The 24,654-nt window shown below is 44.0% G+C and overlaps 1 protein-coding gene across 3 annotated transcripts in view; it reads right to left on the reverse strand.

Annotated features, from left to right (window-relative positions):
• The window catches only part of znf423 (zinc finger protein 423), a 165,013-nt gene that overhangs the window by 106,295 nt on the left and 34,064 nt on the right, over window positions 1-24,654 (reverse strand). For all 3 annotated transcript variants that reach the window (XM_080475115.1, XM_080475114.1, XM_080475113.1), the window contains one exon: window positions 17,315-17,524. In XM_080475115.1, coding sequence (XP_080331241.1) covers window positions 17,315-17,524 — 210 coding nt within the window. The remainder of the gene's footprint in view (window positions 1-17,314; window positions 17,525-24,654) is intronic.

Raw genomic sequence — 24,654 nt, forward strand, 5'->3', positions numbered from 1 at the left:
AAACAAGGTTTTGCCTCCAGCCTTCATTATTTCTCTGTTCCTGTCGAAAAGTGCAGTATTGCATTAAAAACAATGCAAATTCCGTGAAGCCCTGCTATATTTGTTGATGTTTGCAAATCTGCTGTTTTGCGTGAAACACCATTTCAACCAGCCTAAAGTCAGTGGGCATGCAGTGTTATTGGACAAGCAGCTTCCAGACAGACGGAACAGAAAACAGAGCAGACAATGCAGCCCAATACACAAATATCTTTCCACCGTCCCTTCAGAAGTCCAGCATTTACCAAGAAAATTAATGAAGGGGTGCTCAGTTAGTTGCAACCTATATTAATAACAAATATATTAACATAAAAAAATATTTTTTTTTTTTGAGTTGTACAGAGGAAGATTATTATTATTTTGAGAAAGATGAGTAAAGGTGATTCCAGAAAACTGGTCAGAAATGTAAACATCTGGCCATTGCAGAGGATCGTTTCCATGGCAGACACGTGAAGTGTGATAGCAGGTGAGGAACAAGGATAATTAGTAACACTGGCAGCACCTGCATTACATTTGAATGCATCTAGGGTCCTTGTATTGTGCACATTGGCTCAGCAGAACAGAGCCATCACTGATGTTTGATGCTACACCTGTGCTTTTCCCGCTATTCAGTGTTAGAACAACAAAAACCAGCAAGAAATGGTTGATAGTGGTTTCAAATCTAAACATTCAATTGCCACAAATGAGTCTTTCCATCGCAGCTCAAACAACAACTGGACACTGAACTCGTACACCTAAAAAGAGCATCAGACTGCAGCCAGATTTGAGTCATTTCCCTCTGATTAAGTCGATCGTTCTGAGGTAGCAGCATCCATTCACACATCCATACTGTATATCTTTTTCCCCTGCTACACTGTGTGAATCCAAACTCCTCACAATACACACACACATAATCTAAATCTCCTCACGGAGCGTCCCACAGCCCTATCTAGCTTTCCTTAACTTTTTCTCACACTGCCTCTCTTCTATGAGCTTGGGTGCATTTGTGTGTGTCTCTCTGCGTGTTGCACTGCAGAATTATTAGTCTTCTTGTCGTGTCTCTGATGTGAAGCCCCCCTTATCAGCCAGCGAGCAGTCGCCCCCCCCACCCCCATCCCACCCCCTCTGCAGCTGTCACTACACCCCCCCTACCCCACCAGCACCACACATACTATTCTCTCAGGACAAACTCCCCAACACACACACACAGCAAATACCCTTATACACTCAAAACACAGGCGCATACAAATCTCTGTACACAAGCCTGAGCAGTTCTTCACTCACATTCAACACACAGCTTTATCTGCTCACTCGCAGGCCGCTTGGCTTGGCAGCCTACAAGGGGGGAGAAATATCCACTCGCCCTACCACCCAAAACCCCCAAATGCCCTCCACCCACCACCTATTTCCCCCATCAAAATCGGCCTCTGTGCCATCCCAGGAAGGCGAGAGGAGGGGGCTCAGGGTGGGAGCGGGCCCACATAGCACTGCATCATACTCAAGCTGTGTCCTCCCTCCAGCCCACCAGCCAGCACACTGCCATGGTAGAAAAGAAAAAGCAAGACCTCAGTCATCCGGTGAGCTCAATCGGAGTGTAATGTTCTGATTGAGCGGCTCTCATTAGAGAAGACGAAGGATAAAAATGTAGAAAAGCGAGAGGAAGAAGACGGGCAGACGTATGGATGGATGAGCCGAGGCGATACCCAATGCAGCGACTCAACGCAGCTCATGCAGTTGTAGAGTTCCCCCCTCCTCCCGCTTCTTTTCATTTTCTACATTGTTGTTGTTTGTGTTGTTTTGTTGTTTATTTGAGTGCCCCCTTCTTGCTGCGCTCCCCAGCAGGCCTCGCTCCTGACTTATTTAGCAGTGTGTTTTCTATCATATTTGAAAAATGAAGAGCAGATTGGTTAATATTTCAAGACATCCCACTTGCGATGGGGTGAGGTAGCGAGAGAGAGAGAGAGAGAGAGAGAGAGAGAGAGAGAGAGAGAGAGAGAGAGAGAGAGAGAGAGAGAGAGAGAGAGACAAAGACAGAGGGAGACAGAGTTGGAGAGGAAAGAGGGAATACGAGGGAGGAATTCTCTTGCTCCTTAACCCCAATTCTGGGATTCATGCTGGGAGCAGAAGCACGCATGAACACACAAACACGCGCACACATTTTCAGGAGACACACTGTAGAAGAGCCCACATAGAAAGTGTGCACTTAGGAGTTCTGTGCATACCAAAACATGCATAAATACAGAGCAGACGATATCAAAGAAAAGTATGCAGTCTGATTAGAGAGGGCTGGGAAAACTGTGGTGCCCCCCACTCACATAACCACTGCATGGTTTTTCTCACCTTTGTAACTGGAGCTAAAAACTCAAATCATTATTTCATGACACAGGCCTTTAAATATTCACATGGACATTATGGCAGTAAAGTTGTAAAAAAAAAAAAAAAAAAGCAATAAATAAGTAACTTCAACTTCTAATATCTGGTGGTTTTCCAATATTACTGTGTGTCTTTGATTTGATGGCCATACTGTGGAAATTCTGTTGTGGGTCAACTTTATCAAAAGTTTCACCACAGTCTTAACTTGTCCAAGACATGAATACATTTAAGATATAATTATAAAATTGCAAAAAAATGTACAAGCTTCAACTGAATTCAGATTATTCCATTTTTGTCTGTTTCATGTATGATTATTAACATTTTTTCTACATGATGAACCAGTCAATGGAAAAACTCTCCAGATAACTCCTCACTGATTTCTTGCAAAAATGATTAACTGCAGGCCCCCTGTCAAAGCTCGATTACTTCATTATGAAGACAGAGGAGTTTGTTTCCAGAGTTTCTAAGCACCACAGATGCATTCTGCATTTTCTTAATGTAAATATTGGCAAAACACGTATGAATCATCAGAAACATGAGTAAGAGAAACATCTTTTTACCATTATGGTTCTTGTTTATACATGCAGGCTTTTTCAAAACATTACAAATTAAAGGCACCACTGTTGGACATAAAGATATTTTTCATCTCCCACACACAAGCTGCCGACAACAACCATCATGTCCACTTGACACACACCTGCACCAGAAATATGCATGACCTCGTCATCGTTCAACAACACCACACACCCACATACACATACACACACGCACAAACACACACTTGACAATGGCCCTCCCCTGTGACTTCCCATAGTGAAGTGAATTCCAATCAGGCAGTAAGCAGGACAGCTATTTCTAGGGACAAAGGACAGGGAGAGAGAAGTGAGGAGGGGTGGAAGGAGAGATGGAGCAGAGGGAGCAGGGAGAGGGAGGGAAACAAAGGGTTCTCGGAGCACCCAGGGGAGAAGGCCCGGAGCAGCTGACGTCAGTGTGTGTGTGTTCAGCATTGCGGCGGGGGTAAATGGGAGTGCGAGAGAGAGCCTGGCAGAGTTGGTCCTTCTGCCCCCCAAGGGAGCTCTTGAGGCGTGGAAAGAACAGGGTAGAGCATATCTCCCAGCCCCCACATAAACCAGGGGCCCAGACAGAAAGAAAACAACCCCCCCAAAAAAACAAAGGTTTACTTAGCAGTATTCAGTCAGTCACTTGGTTAAAAAAACAAAACAAAAACAAAAAAACACAAATTTTAAAATAAATAAAGAATCCCAGACTGATACGATAAGAGTGAAATATCAGATCTGTCAGTCACACAGTTTAACCTAATTCCATCTACTCTGCATCCCTCTGTTTGCATCCCCATTCTCTTCTCTTTGACTCACTATCCCTTCATCCTCTTCTTCAATCTGCTTCATCCCCCCCTCCACCCCAAACCCACTCCCTCGAGTTGTGCTTTTCTCTGACATTTGGCTGGACAAAGGCGAGTCACACCTGAGCACTGGGTTAAAACTATTATAGGCCCTCTCCCTGTGGTACGCTGCCCTTTGCCACCACTGTCTGTGACTGAAACTCAACACAAGTGTGTGTGTGTGTGTGTGTGTGTGTGTGTGCGTGCGTGCGTGCGAGCGTGCGTGCGTGCGTGCGTGCGTGCGTGCGTGCGTGTGTGTGTGTGCGTGTGTGTGAGTGCGTAAAGATGTACCTTTGTATTACATTTAGCATACAGAACGTTAAGGATGAAAGTTAAATCAAGGTGAGAAAAACGCTGGCTAAACGTTGAGTTGAATTCATTGACTGGGGATTAAGAAATAAGAAAACACAGCTGACTTGCCAAAGTTAAAACAAAACAAAAAAAAAATGCAAAGGTATTTCAACCGTGGCTGCTGTGTTGACATGTACCAACACAAGACATTGCGAAGCGTTGTCCAATAGGTGAACACGTCGCATCATAAAATAGGTGTTAGTGGTTGCACAGCAGCACTGGTGTGAACCTAAAGCTGTGAACCATAAATGACATCAAGGAAATGAAGAAGGAAATTTATAGGAACACATTAAATGTCTGAATTTATAAGAAACATTAAATAAAAGTTAGAGAATTAACACACTGCTTGATGTCAGTAATCTGGACACAATGCATGACATTTTTTCCCCCTCTAATGGCTTTAATGTTCTTGATTTAATGTTCATGCGAGTCTCACATAGGAGGCAGCAGGCCGCAGCAGTTTTCAGGCACCCAGGCACTCAATATTGCCACTGATCAGCCCATACAGTAGAAAATACTTACTCTGTAGGTATTCATTGAGTTTCATAGAGATTAGACTACCAACAATAAATAGTTAGGGTGCGACTACAAACGGCACTGCATTACCTCACCATCAGGCCCCACATCTCGACTGCAAGACATACAATAAGAAGTCATGGTGCAGAGCTCAGAACTATTCACCTACGAAGTACAGTGCAGAATGTCCAGTGGAATGAAGTGCAGCTCAAAGTAGCAACCAGAGAAAAATCAGCTTAAAAGAAGTGCAAAGGAAATCTAAAGCATCAAACAGGGTGTGGGAGACGGAGGTGGGGAAAAAGGGAACGAGAGAAAGAGTGGAAAAACAGAGGGAGGGAGACAAACAGGGGCTGCTTTGGGGCCAGTCGCCACAGGGAGCATGTGTGTGTGCATGTCTGTGTATGTGTCTTGGGAGGGCACAGTGGGGAGGGTTGGGGGCATGGAGGAAGGGATCAGAGCTTTGGGGCCAGCTCCGTGGGGAACTGGGATGATGGGGTGAGAGAGCGTTGGGAGGATATGGGGGAAGGGAGAGAGAGGGTGAAAGGAAGGGATGTGGTCAGTTTTGAGTTTGAGAACTCAGCAGGGTGGGACCGAGGGAGGGGGGGGGGGGGGGAGAGAGAGAGAGAGAGAGAGAGAGAGAGAGAGAGAGAGAGAGCTTTGAGAAAGAGAGAAGATGTTTATAAGTGAAGTGAATGAAGGATGAGAAATTGAGGGAGGCGAGAGAGAAAGAAGCAGATGAAGGATGAAAAAGAGGGAGGTGTATCAAAAGGAGGGAGGTGGCACGTTCCACTTGGGAAGAGCAAAAGAAGCAGCAGAGAGGGAGAAACAGGGAGGAAGTAGAGGAAAAAACTCCCAGGTGTCAGCAGGAGGGGGGCGGAGAAAAAAAAAAGAAAAGGAAAAGGGGGTAGAGGTTGTGGGGGTCCTGGTTGTTGGCAGGGGTGCTGGAATCCAAGGGAATGGCCTGTTCCTCATTATCTAGACCCCCCCACCATACACACACACACATGAAGAGGCCCCCACACAGCCCCGTGACAACTCTATCCTGACACACACACACACACACACACACACACACACACACACACACACACACACACACACACACACACACACACACACACACACACACACACACACACACACACACACACACACACACACACACACACACACACACACACACACTATTTGACATACCTACACATGGGAGCACACATATACATCAACTACAAAAAAAGCTACATTCCCCAAAACACAATGTATCCAAATAAAAACAAACAATAAAACAAAACACACATTTTGAGGAGTTAAACGTCTCTAAAGTCAATTGGAAAAATCAATAACACCTCTTCTCTTTTTGTTTTTGCAACTTGTTCAAATCAGGACGATTGATCACTACATTGTTGCGTGATTGAGTTTTAACAACAACCAGCCTTCACATCACGGTCACTTCTGCAATGCGCAGTCTGGTATTGTGAGGTACACACATTTTACGGCACGGAAAAGTTTCAGGATTTTAACCAGAGTGACTGGATCACACTCCACTTGACTTCCTCAGCAATAACCCCCCCAAAAAGTAAATCTTTCAGTTTTTCATCAGCAAAGTGTAAACAAACATCTCTTGCTAATAAAGAAATTAACAACCCTGTTAACATGTTGGACACGTTAACGGCGACTCTTGTACTCGTGTGATGATGTTTCAGTTGTGCTTGTCATTAAATGGGTAATCCAGTTCTAAAATTACTGCTTATCCCCTGCTGCTGATGCCAGACCACAGCTCAACCCAACCAGCAAGTACCGGTGGTCTCTTTGCTCAGGTCCTCATGGGAACTCCACTTTACACATTTACGCTTTAGTAATTCTCCGTCCAGCCTCCTTGTATGAAGTTAAATTTGCAAACGATGGTCATCTTTCTGCTGCTCTCTCGCCAAACTGGTTTGTTTGATTCAGATGAGTGGGATTCACACCCAGACTTTTCGCTCAATGGCTGTTCCAACCTTTATTTTCTTTCACTTCTAATTAACTTATCAATGGGTCAGGCTCACTTCTGGAAACATACCAAAGTAGTTTCCTAAACTCTTCTCCTGAACCCAGAGTTTGGATCCACTGGCATTAAACACTCAATAATGAGATCATTTGTTGCCAGATTGAAGTCCTGCGCAAATAAGAAAAAAGATCCCATATATTACCAGATAGCAATACTTGATTCACGAAAGGTGAATCTAAACTTGGGACTGGATTTCGTGATCTCCTTGTTGTGAATGAAACATGATGTCCGGTCAGGACTTGAACAAGTTTCAGCCTCCAAATCTGAAATCAAAATGCTATTTATTCAGAGATATGTAAATGTATATTCCTATAATCTGGCTGTGTAAATATTTGATCAACAAACGAACACACCGACACACCGAGGGAAGCAGCAAACCCTTTGGCTGAGGAATCCTAATGAATGTTTGGAAACAGCGGCACTCATCTTTATTTCTCCGCCTTAGCGAGCGAGCGAATCCACACACACTCGCATTGTGGTGGACAACAGATTTAAGCTTTTCCACTTTGCGTGCACACACACACGCACCCTCCAACGCACACACACAAATATTTACTCTCTGCAAGATCCACACACAGTCACACAAGGACAGAGAGAGAGAGAGAAGGAGAGATGAGAGGGGAAGAGGAGGGGAAGAAGGAAGTTACATTTTTAATCGAGTGTTTCTTTTCCTCAGAGCAAAGTAGGGCTGAATACAAGAGGGTGAGCTGGTGCCAACACACACACTTATATTATACACACACACACACACACACACACACACACACACACACACACACACACACACACACACACACACACACACACACACACACACACACACACACACACACACACACACACACACACACACACACACACACACACACACACACACACACACACACACACACACACTTTCTCGTGTCCTTTGGCAAATTCTTCTTTTTCACTCTTGCATTAAGTAAGGAAAAAAGGGAAGAGAGTCAAAGTAGGAGGGGAAGGAGGAGGAGGAGGAGGAAGAAGAAGAAGAGGTGAGGGAGGGGGGCAAGGGGGGGGGGGGGGGGGAAGAAGGGAAGAAAAGAGAGAGGAGAAGAGAGAAAACGTCCCCGCAGAGTCTTTCTCCCTTCCTGGAGCGAGCGCGGGCCCCTGCAGCGCCGCCTGTGTAATTTCCAGTGGCAGTGAATACAGGTATTAATAAAAGCCCCATGGGGAAGAGCACACAATATAACCCTACATTTTCAGGCATTATGAAAGGACGCCCCCAGGGGTCCTCGGGCTCAAATTTCTGAGATGCAGGCATTGTAAAAAGACGCCCCCGGGGGAGGACCCCGCAATAGAAATCTGCTGAATTCAAAGCATTTCCAGAGCCCTGGTGGGAGCCATTACTCCCACTGGAGGGGGAGAGATTTTTTTTTTCCTCTCCTCTCTCCTTCCAAACGCTCTCTCTCTTTTTTACCAAACATGTGTTGCTGACATGTTGACAGATTGCTCAGTGAGGTGTTTAGGTGCATGCACAAGGCACGTCTGCTGAGACACGAGCTGCATCCCTCCCTCCCTCCCTCTCTCGCTCGCTCTCTCTCTCTCTTTCTGCCTCTCCCTCCCTCCTTCCCTTGCCAGTTCCCAAGTTCCATCCCTCCCTCCGACTGCAAACCTCTCAGCGCGCCCAAAACTGCTCCCATCCATATTTCATAAAGGAGAAACTAGGCTGAAAGAGAGAGAGACAGAGAGAGGATGGAAAGAGTTTAGGCAAGAGGGAGAGAGAAAAGGGAGAAGGGTGGGAGGGGGGGAGATAGACAGGGGGAAAAAAAGAGGAAAAAGGGAAGATAAAGAGAGACAAAGCGGGATCAAGGGAGGGGAACAGGAGGAGGAGAGGACAGATAAAGAGAAATAGAGCGATGTAGAGAGTGGGAGAACTCTGCAGTGAAAAATGAACCCTGTGATGAAAAATGACTTCACAACAACCCCTCTCTGTCTTACCCCCTCCCTACCATCCCTCTCTGCATGTTGTACCCCCCCACCCTCCACTACTTCTTCTTCTGCTCTCCTCCCTCCATCCCCCCTTCTCCTCTGGTGCCGGGCTCCTGCTCTCTCCCTGGAAAACCTGAGCGGCAGCCAGCTGTGTGTGTGTGTGTGTGTGTGTGTGTGTGTGTGTGTGTGTGTGTGTGTGTGTGTGTGTGTGTGCACACTTGTATGTATGCCAAGGGCTTAGCACAGGAATCTTCAGGCCACCCCCGGGTACAGACACACAGAGGGAATGGGGGGAGAAAACACTGTGTGTGTGTGTGTGTGTGTGTGTGTGTGTGTGTGTGTGTGTGTGTGTGTGTGTGTGTGTGTGTGTGTGTGTGTGTGTGTGTGTGTGTGTGTGTGTGTGTGTGTGTGTGTGTGTGTGTGTGTGTGTGTGTGTGTGTGTGTGTGTGTGTGTGTGTGTGTGTGTTGAAAGAGGGATCCGGGGCACATGGTAATGAAGAGGGTAACAACTGAGGAGATGGAAAGGCAGTAGAAAGAAAGAAAAAAGAAAAGACTAAATGAATGAAACAACTACGAGCCTAATATTTGTTTTGTCATTCAACAGCAGCTTTCAGACGAGAAGCGAAGGGAGCGTCACGCCGGAGTGCGCCAGGCTGTCTGTAATTTTGTTTTAGACTACACCCCCTCACCTCACCCTTCTACCTCTCCCTCTCTTGTAGAAAGTGATCTGTGGTTTTAATAAGAGTCTTGGCCTCGCAGGACTCAGCTGCTATCCTGACGACAGATGCAGCGAGGTGTGTGTGCTCTGCGCGTGTGCGTGTGTGTGTGTGTGTGTGTGTGTGTGTGTGTGTGTGTGTGTGTGTGTGTGTGTGTGTGTGTGTGTGTGTGTGTACTCGAGAGGGTGTTTCTCAGAATGTGTGTTTGTGACAGCGGGTTACGACAGACGGCAGGAGCTTAGCAGTGGGGAGACGTCCCACGGGAGGCAAACCAGTCACCCAAGGGTCCGTGCACTAACAGACACGCGCTTCACCCCCCCCCCCATCGCTTTGCACACTATAAATTTTAACCCCTGCTTTCCATCCCTCCTCACCTGTCTCCATCCCGTCTTTGCCTCACTCCCCCACTCCTCTCTTCCTCCCTTGTTCCCTTCTTTGTCTCCAGCTCCATACCAGCTAAACGGGCTCCCTGGTAATCTCCCCTCTCCCCCACTGAGAGAAGAGAAAGAATAGGCGAGAGTGCAGCTCTATGTGCTCAATTAACAGAGACCTCACAAATACCTTTGGAGAGAATATGCACAGTATCCCGCTCGCTTCCCGTGCGCACACATACACACACACATGCACCATTTTCCACCCACACCATCTCACCATCTAAGAAGCGACTCGCTGGGTTAATGACTTGCTATTTGTCACTGACAGCGCCAGTTTCCGCCCCCCTGCCTTGACTGACAGTTCCCTCGTTTACTTGGTTGCCTACCTTCTCAACACTTCCTCCTCTCCCTCAAGTGGGTTTTCACTGACATCTTTAACAATCTCTCGCCCTCTCACACTTCTCACTCACACCTAACGTGAGTGTGTGGACACTATTCACCGTGTATCTGTGTGTGTGTGTGTGTGTGTGTGTGTGTGTGTGTGTGTGTGTGTGTGTGTGTGTGTGTGTGTGTGTGTGTGTGTGTGTGTGTGTGTGTGTGTCGCATTTATATATAACTAAATGGACAGCGGCTGCACAAACACAGGACCTCAACCGCAGATTTAATCTTTAAACACATCACGTTGACCCAACCTTGGAATGCTGCGGCCGGTAAGATAGCTTTTGGCTTTCCCTGATGGGATGTGTGTATTTGTGTGTGTGTGTGTGTGTTTCTGTATGTGTGTGTTCATGTGGCAGAGCACGGCCAGAGAATGTTCTCCATTTGATCTGTAGGAGGGTTTTTTTTTTTTTTTTCCCGCTCCTCTTCTCCTCGGGGAGCCTCTGCTCCACATTCTGACTCCTACTGAGACCCATCAACACTCCCCCGACTCACACTCTCAGTCTGTGTCTCTCTCACGCACACACACACACACACTGTACACACACACACACACAGGATGGAGACCCACATGTACCAAAAAGCAGCAGCAGACACACATCACACATATAAATATTACACACTGAACAGTGGAGCAAGTGAGTTCACCCAAACCCTCCAAACCATGTAGAACAATTCAGAAAGTGAGACCAGACTGAAAATCGCAAGTTGTTGTTGTCGTCGGCCAAACACCACCTAAATTAAATAATTGCCAGGAATTTGTTTAAAGGGTTAATTAGTCATTTGTACTTTTTTTTGTATTGGCAGAAAAAGACAGTTAGGGTGGGAAAAAAAAAAAAAAAAGGCCAAACTGTATAACGCATATAAACTTTAAAATAAAGCTTGAAGAAAAACTAATGTAAATTTCAGGTCATGGACTCAACTGTTTGGATGTGTTCATCATCACACCCATGCATCATGACTTCTGAGGTCTCCAACCTTTTGAACTTGACCTCACACATCGTGCTGACGGACTCTGTGGATTTAACAGTAAAAACAACTTTTCTTTGCAAAGCAGCAAAAGGACGACTTCTGTCGCTGGTGAGGATTTTTTTATCAACTTTTGAGTATCTGCTTTAAATAATGTGTTGTGTAGTTTGTGCAATGGAGCACGTATATTGTTGTATAAAGTTAAGTTCATCTGGTTAACAAGACGTAAAACATCTTTAAAGAATTTTTTTTTATAAATTTGTTTTACACGATTAAGACATTGCTTTATGGTTTTTGTGGAATAAGTTATCATCTCATTCCTTTATATCTCTGTATTTATATGAAAAAGTAGTTGAATGCATCTTCCAACCAGATAAGCTGCAGATTATTATGTCGGCCCGTCCATATCATATCTCATACAGTGTGTACAAAATGAAAACTACCGAGCATAGTAATGATAGTATTATCGGCCTGCAGTCTCAGGGATTCTAGAGTGTCCAATAATACTAATTTCACATTTGGGAGAATAAAGGATATTCATTTGAGCTTTCAAATTTAAACCTGCACGAGGCTATTTGAACTTCAACATTTGGCTATAAAATGAATTCAGCTCTTTTTTGTTAGTAAGAGTGAAAATAAATTTGAAGGGATCCCCTCCAGCTTACAGCAGTATCGAGGCATGTAAAACACAGCTGCAGTTCCACAGTATTTCACACTGTCAGCCAGTTTAGCTTCGCAATTATCCACGGTTCACAATGTAATTCATGTGACTGAGCTGTACAAGTCATGAATCAACCCATTACAAAACCATACTATTGATAATAATAATCGTATCATAATTATTTGTGTTAACTAGACATAACATGTAATTAATGTGCCAGTGGAATCACTTCAAACAAACACACACACACACACACACACACACACACACACACACACACACGTTGACTATGTTATCCACGAGTGGAAAAAACCAAGCCGTCACACTGGCTTAGAGCTGCAGTGGAATAGAATAACAATGTTATTGTAATAGAGGTACGTAATCTCCAACACACACACACACACACACACACACACACACACACACACACACACACACACACACACACACACACACACACACACACACACACACACACACACACACACACACACACACACACACACACACACACACACACACACACACACACACACACACACACACACACACACACACACACACACACACACACACACACACACACACACACACACACACACACACACACACACAGCCAGCTGAGCTATCGGGCTCATGCACATTAATGTAGCATTACATTAACCAGATGTGTGGGATCTGTGGGTATGTGCGTGTCTGAGTGGGTCTACACACATTTATGTGTCATTGATCAGCGCCACTGTGCGCGCGCGTGTGTTTGTCCAATTTCCACTCAAATTAATGGTGCCTCTTTATAGGCCTTCTGCTAGAGTGGCACTGAATTACTTGGTGCTTCACTCTTGCACCTGGGACCCATTCAATGTTACGGCACCAGCTAGCTGCTAACCTGGGACCCATTTGCTCCAACTGTATAGTTAGCATTACAGATACCAGCGCTTTTTTGCGGCGGAGAACTCAACACTAACTAACATTGTTCTCAAAACAGCACCTGGGACTCACAGATGTACATCCTTAACTATTCAATAATTGACTATGTCGATAGCCTCTCCATAGGAAATGTAAAAAAATTGGTGCCAAAGTCTTAAATGGTGCTGTAGAGATTCACAGAAGCAGCAGGCCACACAGAATAAGCACTTGCATGCCGTCGATTGGATGGTTTTCGTCAAATGTGGCTTTATTTCATTGAATAGCCTGTAAATACAACTTTGAGGAGCGAATTGACCCTTTATTTATGGTCTACTTTGTTTATTTGAATTTTAAGGCGGTAGAAATATGTGAAAAAAAAGTAAAATGAAATAAATAAATACACTTTGTGCCTTCAGATTTGTTCTTGGAAATAACAGAAGTCTTTCCCTGTCAATCGATTCAACTTTTTAATTTAAATCACTCAAATTATGTGAATTAATCACGATTAATCAAACTTTTCCTCCATATTTAAAACTTCTATCCTTTGGAGTATGAAGAGCATGAATGCACAGTGTATGGAAACAGAATTTATCGCGATTCATCAAGTCTTTTACGATATATTGCACATGATATCGCAATAACGAAAACGTTTTAATGTATTGTGCAGCTCTGTTGCAAAGCTCCATTTCACCTCTTTCTGGTAGGTTTTCCATTTTTCTTGATATAAAATATGGCAGAGTTAAAAAGTTGAAAATAAAAATGCCAAATCCTGTTTGCAACAGAAGGAGTAGAAGAGTTAATAATATGGAACGTCTACTATAACGCGGGTGTAAAAGGGATTGCTTTTATGAATACACAATTTATGCAAAACTATGCTATGTAAAAGCGTAATGCAACATCTGTCCAACAGCAATCACATTCCCGTATTAGATATTTTACCATTTGTGTTTTAATCAAATACAGTTTGTATTTTTCTGCAATACGCTGCATTTCCAACATCAGCCTGTTTAAGTCTTCCAGGTCAATAAAAAGTCACTGACTCGATATTCATGGCTTTATGGGTAAACGCAGCTGGTACAAATCCGATTTTTGTGCCAGCACTTTCTCTTTTTTTCTTGATTAATAGTACAAAAAAGCTATAAGGGTGGGTGTGATGGAAACAGAGCACACAGAGATTCATATGAGGGGAGCTTAACATTAAATTCCACGTCTATACAATTACTCATCATAGTTTCAATCTTTTTTGAGACTTTTCTCATGCTGATGCAAGGCTAAAATGTTACTTCTGATAAGATGGCCCCATTTGTCACCGCCAACCAAGATGGCTGACGTCTGAGCCGTTTGGTTTCTGCTCGGGGACAAACATCAAACTACATCAAACTCCAAAACGCGCGAACACATTAAGCCTCCCGTGCAGATCCACTGTGGCATGTGTTTATCCCCAGTAGGCTGTGTGTTTTGTGTACGCGTGTGTCCTATGTTTTAACTCCCCAGGGTTTCCACAAGAGGATTTAAAAATATTCCCTATACTGTGTGTTTTCATTTAGCCTTCTCCTACATAATAACCAGAGAGCTGTGGTCCCGCCACTGACTTCACACACACAAGCACACACACACACACACCTATATGCTCGTTTATGCCCATATATAACACAAATGTTCAACTGTACACGCAATGACACATCATACCACCACACAGATGAACCCAAGTGCACAAAACCCTGCATGCAAGTGCGCACACATCCTGCCGAGCTGTGGGATTACCCCACAATCACAACCACTCTTTCTCCAGGGAAAGACATGTTTTATCATTTCATTTCATTCTTCTGCGCTCCCTCTCGCCCTCTCCCCTCCCTCCCTCAGCTTTCTCGCTCAGCAACATGTAGGCCTCCCAAGACTCCTCCGCTCAAATCACAGGCCAAATCCCGCGCTCCGACAGTAGCCGGGCGCTTTTTGTTGCTGCGACACACTCCATGTGTATTTTGTGTGTGGATATGATGCGACATGCACTGGTAAATGAGAGTTTGTGTGTGTGTGTCTTTGGTTTAATCCGTGTGGTCTGAAACAGGTGAGCATAACACTCATGTTAGGGATGGGGCCAATCCCATCCAGAATCGGTATCAGGTTCCAACACCAACTTAATTCACAGACCGGAAATTTCCGATCCAACCTGCGGAGATTTCTGATCCATGAAGCCTCGTCTGTGCTTTACTGTTACTGAAATGACTCCACAAGTGTTTCCCTGCAGCTGCTCTGCTCGCTGGCTGCAAACTGTGGAATGGATTTCCTGAAGAGAGGCGGGTCCCAATGAGGCGAGGAATAATGAGTCAGGAACTCCATTCCACAGTTTGCAGCCAGCGAGCAGGCTAGGGAAGTAGCACTGTGCTATCCAACTTTTCATGACAATACGTTGCTGTTTCGATGTAATTTACGCTCAAAACACCACAAAACAACACAGCAACGTGCAATGTTTGCAAAGCCATTGTACAGCGAGGCGGCCGCTCTGCAACCAGGCGTCACCGTTTTATAACGCCAGCTCGCCGAGAAGAACGGCTCTGACCGCGGCATCACAACAATGAAAAGCAGCTCCTCCACGCCGTCAGCAGGCGATTCAGACCTCTGTGAAGCTGCGTCCTACTCCACGTAAAACTCTGTGAAAATAGTCCCAATCGTTTGTACTGCTTTAGAGCTGGAAACACTGCCGTTTGTGCTGCGTTGCTAAATAACTTCCCAAGGGGTTAATAAACGTGATTTTGAGGTTTTAAAGATATAAGAAGTTTATTATGAGATGATGACGTCGCGCAGACCCCCAAATTGTCCAAATTGAACAAAAATAGTTTGTCCCGTTTCCTTTTCTTCCTTATACTACTCTCAAGTTGCATTTTGGGAGAATACATGCATACATTCGTACATTTTATACTTGCCTGTGGAGAGGAGTTTATTTAAAATCAACAAAAATAATAATATTAAAGCATTATCAGTATCGACACATATCCAAATCTAGGTATCGGGATCGGAAGTGAAAAAACGTGGATCAGCGTATCCCCAACACATGTATTGATGGACCCCAGAATAAAACTTTACGGTGTTGATGATAAGGTTGTTATTAGGGATACGCACCCAGGCTTGTGCGTTAAATTGTAAATCATACCAGGAAGGAACTTTCTGAAGCATCAACAGCACAAACTAAACACACTCAGATCAGACTGAGCAGTGAAAACTCAGATATATGACTAAAAACTGATAAAGACCACGGATATCATTTCTGATAGGAAAAATATGATTTTGTCTAAGAAGCTTTACATAAAAATGCTAAAAGATCTCCAATTTTTTTACAGTAATAATTTTTTTTTTTACTTATTTTGACTTGACAGCTTATATATTAAGTAACTGGAAGTGACTACATTTAATGAATTACGCAACAGCCAAACAAAAAACAAGAAGTGGTACATATCACATGGCTTAAAATGCAAAGAGAGTTACAGAATTTAATATATGAATATATTTTTTTAACTTTCATTTGAAAATGGGAACTGAAAGTTGTTTGAATGAATTATTGATGTACTTGCTATGAGCCTGAGGACCCCTGGCTGTCTTTACACTGCTCTGTTCTCATAGCACCTAACACCCTAACACCTGTACAACTAATGCTACTGTGTTGAAGATGTATGCTGCACGACTTGAATGCGTTGCCTACACGTCTGCATATTTACTCACTGCAGAGTAAATAATAAAAGGTAAACAGTACACTATGTCTGTTATGCTGCATCTCTGAGCATGTCCCTAACCTGTATGTGAAACTGCGGTGGGACTGATGTCAAACCGTGGGGTGAATTGCAGGATGCTGAGGCGGCGCTCTCACTATCCATATTACACTGTCTCTGGAAACACCGTCTTTACCAGTTTAAACAAAGCCCTCCTCTCCCTCCTCCTTATTTTTTCATCCCCCCCTATCAAAAGTAAACACACACACTTCTCACATGCCAAGAGCAGACTGTCTTGCAGTAGCAAGAAAGTGAGAGTGTTGGCTTGTTAAGGGAGCGGTTTGGATTAATCTGTAGGAACCAGATGCCCCCACCGCGTTCCTTTCAGCCACTCCATTAATTACACCAGGACTAATAACGGGCTGTGTGTGTGTGTGTGCGTGTGTGCACACAGTCTATCCCAGTGGAACATATGGGTATAACTGATTCCAATTGCTATAGGTATTCAGAAACAGGGGAGGGTCGGTGTCATGCAGGAAACTGTTATTAGTGGTTGTGCATGATGCAACTCGACTCCTTCACCTGTACAACAGCTACTTCCCGTCTGAAAAAACACATTTAATCATACGCCACATAAGTTAATATGCGATGATGAATGTGCGGTAATTAGATGAAGGAAAGAAATACAAAATGTTCCTGGTTAATTACCTTTTTACACATTTAATAGGATTTTATGTCATCAACCCCTGAGTACTTCTATCATAGTGCATCTTCTAATGGACTGAACTGCATGGCATAAGCTCAAAAATTATGTAAGTTCAACAATAGTTTTGAAGTTTGTATCTTGTGTTGTTTTGCACAAGTCATTTGATGGCTTTGTCATCGGTCTTACCGGCTGGGCAGTGGTTGGTCCGGTGTTCAGTGAGCTCGGCCAAGCAGTCGAAGTCTTGCTGACAGTTGTCACAGGTGAAGATGGACTCGTCGTCTATGTCGTCATCGTGATCTCTGTCATCGCGGTCGTCGTGCTCCTCCTGCTCTCCATCCTCCGCAGGTGCGCCCTGGCCTTCTTTGGGATCTGCCTCTCTGTCCGACGCCGGTACTTCTGAGGAAAAAAGTACCCGTTAGACTTTTGTATTTGGAGCATCATTTCTGTCTGGTGTCTCTTTTACTTCACACTTTATCCATCACGATATGTGCGATCAGTCACTTTCGATCACTGGTGTGCTGTGCATACTGTGCATGGATTGTAATGTTGGCGCGAGATGCGAGTGTGTGTGTGTGTGTGTGTGTGAGTGTGTGTCCTGGTAGCAGATAGCAGAGTGTGAGATGGGGACCAGTGGAGGGCCGTGTCGGCCCCAATCCTCACTGCTCCATTGTGTCTCCATTTTCACACCTTATTATCACATTATAAACGCCGAGGATCCAATAGGAGTGACACTGAAGACACTTGGCTTGAGAGGAGAGGAGCAAAGGAGGTGGAAAGGAGGAGGATCATCAGAGATGAGAGGAGTAATTTAAATCTTGTGCACGAGATGGAAAAAATGACCAAAAGTCACCAATGCACTTCCACAGAAGGCTCATTTCAGGGCTTTTGTACTGGATTAACTGTACAGGCTTCATGAACCTGAATAAAGAGAGTAACTCCAGTAAAGTTGAATTTTTGTTCTTAAATTCAAAGCATTTAAACACACCATTAGTTTTAAATGGGGAAAAAGAGCTCTCTTACAGATCAATATGATTTAACTTTCCATTACAAGCTGTCCAACCAAAGCTTTAAACATTTAAAGCTCTGAAAAAGGCACATTTTTAATATGCCACGCTATTCTTGGTGCTTCATTTACACTGGAGTGGTTGTGTCCTGGTCCTGGAGGGCTCCCATCCTGCATGTTTAAAGGTATCCCAGATTCAAGACACCAAAGTCTAATGATTACCGCATTGCCAAGCTGCTAAGAAAAGCAAATAAGGATTTTTTTCACTGCAATCGGGTGTGTTGCAGCATGGAGAAACCTACATTCTCTCCAGGACTGGGGCTGGACACCCCTGATTCAGACAATATAGTTATCCGACAAAGTCTGACCACCAGCTGTGTGCCCATAAGCAGAAAACACACTGGGATGTTCCAGCCCCTCTTTTTTATGAGAAACAACAAATCCAAGTTTTATTGGTATTCGGCTATAATATGGTTTGAACATACCATTTCAAAAGATTGTTTGTATCCCAGGATACTTGGTCCAGAAACCTAAATATTTCATACTTTTGTCGACAGCAACACTGATCCGTTCAATTTCAAATGACTATGAAAGAATTTGTTACAATACTACATTTCAGTAAGTGTTAATATTTTCAGTCCTCACCTTGAGTGTGGGGGGACACAGATTCCCCTGTTGCAGTAGAAAGAGCAATTCTATAGGGGCAAATTGCAAAGAACTTACATTTGTATCCCCTCAGAAATTAATTCAGCTAATTTCTTAAAAAAAAAAAAGATAAATTCTACAACTCAAAATTGAAACGTTAATCCAAGTAAACAACAGATGTGCTAAATAAAAGTTAAAAGTAACAAAAACTTGGTCTAAAACAGTGTAAAAGCCTCCTGGGAGGCACAGAAACTCCTTCCCACTCTGATTTATTATAGGCGATGTGTGAAGGGAGAGAGGGATGGAGGGATGCTGAGAGGTGGGGAACGAGAGACTAAGGTGATGGGGGTGTTTTGGGAGAGGGCTGCTGCAGGAGAGCAAGACAGTGATGGAGAGAGAAGGAGGAGAGGAGGAAGGGATGCAGAAGACGAGAGGGAGGGTGTTGGCCATCTGTCCAGTGGTGAGAGCACCGTCTGGCCAGGGAGAGGAAACAGCCCCTCGGCTGACAAAACACACACGTGCACGCTCGCATACACACACATCCCCGTGTTTCAGGTTATGGACTCATACACACCGGTCATTGTGCAGACACACATGCATTCACACACACATACAGGACACATACTAACTGGAAAGGTAATTAAATACACACATGTGCAAATACACGGGTGCAAGCTGCAAGGTAAATATGTGGGTCGGCGTGATTGATACATCTTAAATTACCAGGATGTGATCGGTGCAACTCTTGTAGGTATCCGTAGTTTACTTTTAGTCCCCTAATGATTAAGTAAACAAATGTTGGCAAACAATTTTTACAATAACAAAATGTGATAAAATTACGTATTCAGGAATTTCATAAAACTGCACCAGTCTTTTTACGGTGAATCTTCAGTGTCGCATTAACTACAAAATGTTACTTACTGCTTTTAAAGACGTGAATCCACTTTGCACTAAAACTAAGGCAGGAACACACACACACACACGCACACACACACACACACACACAGAACCGACACACACATTCCCTGGGGTGTCCTGATGCCAGAGGTTAGGTCAGTGCCAGATCCAGTGCATGCCAACACAACCTGCTGTCACAGCAACTCAATCTTGCACCCCTCCATCTGCCCCTCCCCCTTCCCCCCTTCCCTTCTCTTGGAGTACTTTGTTTCGTTTCTTATGAAGTCATTCCGGTGTTTGGTCTCGAACACCCGGTCGCTGTGCGCTGCGATCAAGAGAGAGATGGGTGTCGGAACAGAGGAAGAGAACAGGGATGATAGGGCCGGGCACGGTTGGTGGCGGTGCTGTTTACACATGGATCTCTATGGTACTCCGCTACCCACCCACCTCTCTTCTCACAGGGACGCGGTAATTATGTGCCCTCTTATGGACTTAAAACAGAAGCTGATGGAGGGAGGGGGCTTTTTCAAAAGGACACCGCCGCTGTCAGATCTCGCTGGATAGTGTTGCTGCTCTGCTCATTACCACTCGCAAACAGACCTCCTGGCTAGACCGCATCACTTATATGCATCATGTCATGAAGCGGTGACACTAAAGTTTTCAGTACAAAGGCAAGTCTAGAATACTAAATTCTCCGTATGGTTCCAAGAAAGGGCAAAAATTTGACATGTCCACAAAGAACCTGTTTTTTTTTTTTGTTTGTTTGTTTTTTATCTGATGTCTGTAAAACAAGTTTTTCTCCAAGCATTTCATTTCTTGTTCCTGACTTTGAAGGTTGTTCGCTTGAAACATCTGAGTCACTGGAAGCATCTTGCTCGTTGTGTAGTCACCCTTCTGTTTAGGTAGCTGGCTGTTAACATGATTGGTTGTCTGGAAAAAGTGCCCGCGACGACACCCACAGTCTCCTGAAACGCGGCTGCACTCGAGAGCTCCGTTTTGCCCTTCCAGTGCTTTTATTATTTTTTTTTGCTCTTATAAAACACCACACAGGTGCTAAATCTGTCCCTCTCTTTTCACCGCTTTCAGCCACACTGAATCACCATTTTTAAAGTTGTTTTCAGATCGAGTAGCCGAGCCATTGCAACTTACGCCTTAGATTTAACTGGTTCTGACTCCGGATGCCTTTCCCGGGAATTCCAACCAGTGTCTGCGCACTCAAAGACAAGACTTGGCCGAGGGCCGGTTGTGGACAACATATGAAAGCGTACAAAAAGCAGCCGTCCATCTGTTCTGACCACAAATTTATCACTGGCAAGAATCAACAGATAATAAAGTGTTAAACTGCATCGATGAATCAGTGCAGCAGCAGAAAAATTACTTATATCTTTGGGGGGGGGGGGGGGGTTCAACTAGCATCGGTGATCCCCAATCTAATCAATTTCACATTCATTTCCTTGTCTGACTTTCAACCCTCTAATGAGTAGGACGACTGGATTTATTTTGATTTTATGCCCAAAAAGAAAGAAAAAAAAAGTGTGGCAAAGAAGAGGTTGTCCCTTTATTTTTCTTAAGATAACCTCCAATTTCAATATTTTGTTATTGTGTGTTTGGTTTGTACCAAGAAGCTTAAGTTAGGCTTGACAGTTGTACATGGGAAGTCCTTTAGGGTACTGTGATGACTCATTTATAGCACAAAGCTCTATTTCTTTGCCTTCTGGGGTTAATTTTCTAGATGTCATATAATGTCTAGGAGCTGTGGTCATGAGAAGTAGTATGCAAGTATAATCCTGTCAGTGGCGACAGGAATATAATCGCTGCAGGACGAAAGCGCCTCAATGTCCATTTGAAAAGCTCTCTGAAACACCTGCACATGGCCATGCTGGATGAACATGTGCTGGAGTTACCGTTTCCAGAGGTACCTGCCTCAGACTACATGCACTTGATCTTTTTCCACCTTATTCTCCTGGTTTTCACAAAACTCTCACACCTCTTTTCTCCTCCTCTAAGACTCTCCACCCCCACTGCATCAGAAAGAAGCAGCAGCCCTACTTAATGAAGGCAGTCAACTCCCCTGAGCGCTCGAGGTGCAGAGGGGTGCACTAGAGTGTGCGGGGGTATTGATTGAATAGTATGACAGCGGTCCCCAGCAAACAGGACGTGTGCACCATCCGGCCGCATTCTCCCTTTCACACTCAAACACACACAAATGTGTCACTGTGATAGAGCCGTAGTCGCTCGCAGACACATGAACACCCAGACAGGAACACATTCAATCTACTGAGAACTATTATCTCTGAGTCACAGACTGTCCCTATGCCAGGAATAACTGCACATCCTCTGTCATGCACATACACAAGCTTTCAAATCCCAAGCAGGGACACCCTGTTTCCTCCTTATGTCATCCACAAGAACTGAAAATCTCGCTCTGCTTCCAAACTGGGAACGTTTCCTGTTGCACAAACAAAAACATTTACACTTTTCACCTAATGGCGCAGGTTTCAGAAGAGAGGTTTTCTAGTCGTTCTTGAGCCACAAAGCCCTGCTGATTTTTATTCCAGCCATATAATGAGAGACTGAATCACACCTGGGACGCACAGTGAATGCAATTAAATGAAATTAACTAGCTGGTAGGGCAGGAAACCAGCTGCATTATGGGTACCTAAAGATTGGATTGAAACCAATATTTCTGGTGTGTATGGAAATGAGCGTCTGTCCACAGAAAAACACTACAACATACTTTTGAACATCCACTTCCATGTTGGCTGCATAAAAATAATTGACTTTTTGCTTACTTTGGGAACTATTTGTAGAGGTGCCCAGTTGCAGTAGCCGCTCTTTTTCTGTTAATTTGTAAATATTTCCAAATACATTAGTATTACCAAGTGCTTACCAACTTGTTTGACATGTGTACAGCCAGTGTTGTTGATGGGAATATTAGGAAAAGCTCTCCTAGCGGGGGGACAAACCATCTGGAGCTGCAGTGGTGACCTTGTGTAAAGACCTAGGATTCAAGTGCATCCACTGGTAGCATCACCACCACAAATAAAATGTCAGTATCATCAATCATACTTGGAAGTGTTAAGAAGTTTTTTTCATACTGTGGAAGATCACTGAGGAAAGGTTTCCTCCCTCAGGTCATCAAAACCACAAACTTCAGCCTCCTCACTAAGCGGAAAAGTAGACTGATGTGCATCTTATTTATAAAAAGCACATTAAAACATCCTTAGCCATTGAACCAGTACAAGGATAACACCCTTATATCTACATGCCTTTTAAGTACCGATGTAAAATACTTCATCGTAACATAAGCATGACTGAGGATAATCATGCACGCAGTGACAATCACTGCATTTAAATAAATGTTAGTATCGCAGTAATTAGAGCTATAGCAGCTTTGATCATACACGACAGTATGATGTTTATATGGAACTTGAGAAAATCTAATTTCTGTGTATATAATGACTAACGCATCCATGCTTCTCATCAGGTTTGCAGAATTTCTTGCCATCTCACCGACGGGGTTCTCTCCCTTTAGAGTGAATCTTACAACACATAAATAAGGTGTCACAGTGTTCTGGCTTTTATCACAGTACTCCTGTTCGCCTAAGCAGGATAAGACCAGATGTTTGTTTTCCACAACCAGAATATGACCATTTACATGTGCAGCACATAACTAGGCAACTCCCCCAAAAAATCCATTAATAACCAAGAGACTAGAATGCAAGCAAACACACTCAATAAAATCAACCTCAATGACATCTTAGAGTCTTATTAAGTATTATAGGCTATTTCTATGGCTGTTTTTCTATGTGGACCTGATTGTGTGACACCGTGCAGCATCAGATATGGATGTGGAGAAAAGACGTTTTCACACTGTGTGTCTCACGAGGAAAAGTAATAAGCCATTTTCCTGGCTGTATCCACCAGCCTCAGTAACCTGAGGACAATGGGCTGTTTATTAACAGATAAAAAAAATATAAATATATAAAGGGATATCTCAGGAATAATGAGGTCACTTTGCATATCTGCAGGAAAGAAATATGCAGGTGGCATGTCTGTGTGTATGTGTGTGCGACGTATCATGCATGTGTGTGTGTGTTCGTGTGCACCCTGGGTAATTAGATAAAGAGAAGTGAATTAGCAGAGTCCACAGTGCAGAATGATGTTACACAGGCTAACCACGCCTAGCTGAGACCCACTAATCACCACTCGTTAGCAAGGAGAGTGTGTGTATGTTTGTGTGTTCTCATAGCATGGGTGTGTTTGCAAGACTGCCAGTGTGTTTTCTCTCATTAACCACATTAAAATGAGTTCATTGAGGTAATTAGGGACCTAAATGATAATAAGCCATAAACATACCAGACAGGAGAAAGAAAGACACAGGAAGAAGCCCCCCCCGCTTCTCTTATAGGAGTACGATATAGAACAAACAGAGAACGCTGGATCTAAGTACACTCAGTACTCTATCCTATAGGCTGACTCTGGTTTCATGGCACTGCTGTGAGCAGTTGCCAAAATAAGCTGGTCGAGACACAAACTGGAACACCAAAAATCAAACACACACAGTCAGCATGACCACCGTACATCTCTATATATCCTGTGGGAAGAAAACTAGGGAACTAATGAACTCTGGGAAATGTTCCTGAACTGCCCCAGGGTGGTAGAGGTGCACAGGAAGAGTGTGCCAGAGCTACAGGGGGAGTTAAAGGGGAATAAAACATACTGTAATACTGCAAAGGTAAGGCAGTTATTCAAGTGTTAGATTTGGCAGCCAGGAGCAAATAACCGTGGCCTGTCTGGGACACACTCTGCAGCACAGAGAGATGTATATCTACCGGCCAAGCAAACACACACACACACATTCAGAGACACGTTTCTGTCTGTTTATGCCTAAAAGAGGCTGAGCCACAGACAACAAATTTATTTTTTTAAGCATTCTACCACAGATCTGAACGCTAATTAATATTTATTGCTGTTCGCT

The sequence above is a fragment of the Lipophrys pholis genome (genome assembly GCF_963383615.2).
Source record: "Lipophrys pholis genome assembly, chromosome: 11".
Classification (NCBI taxonomy): domain Eukaryota; kingdom Metazoa; phylum Chordata; class Actinopteri; order Blenniiformes; family Blenniidae; genus Lipophrys; species Lipophrys pholis.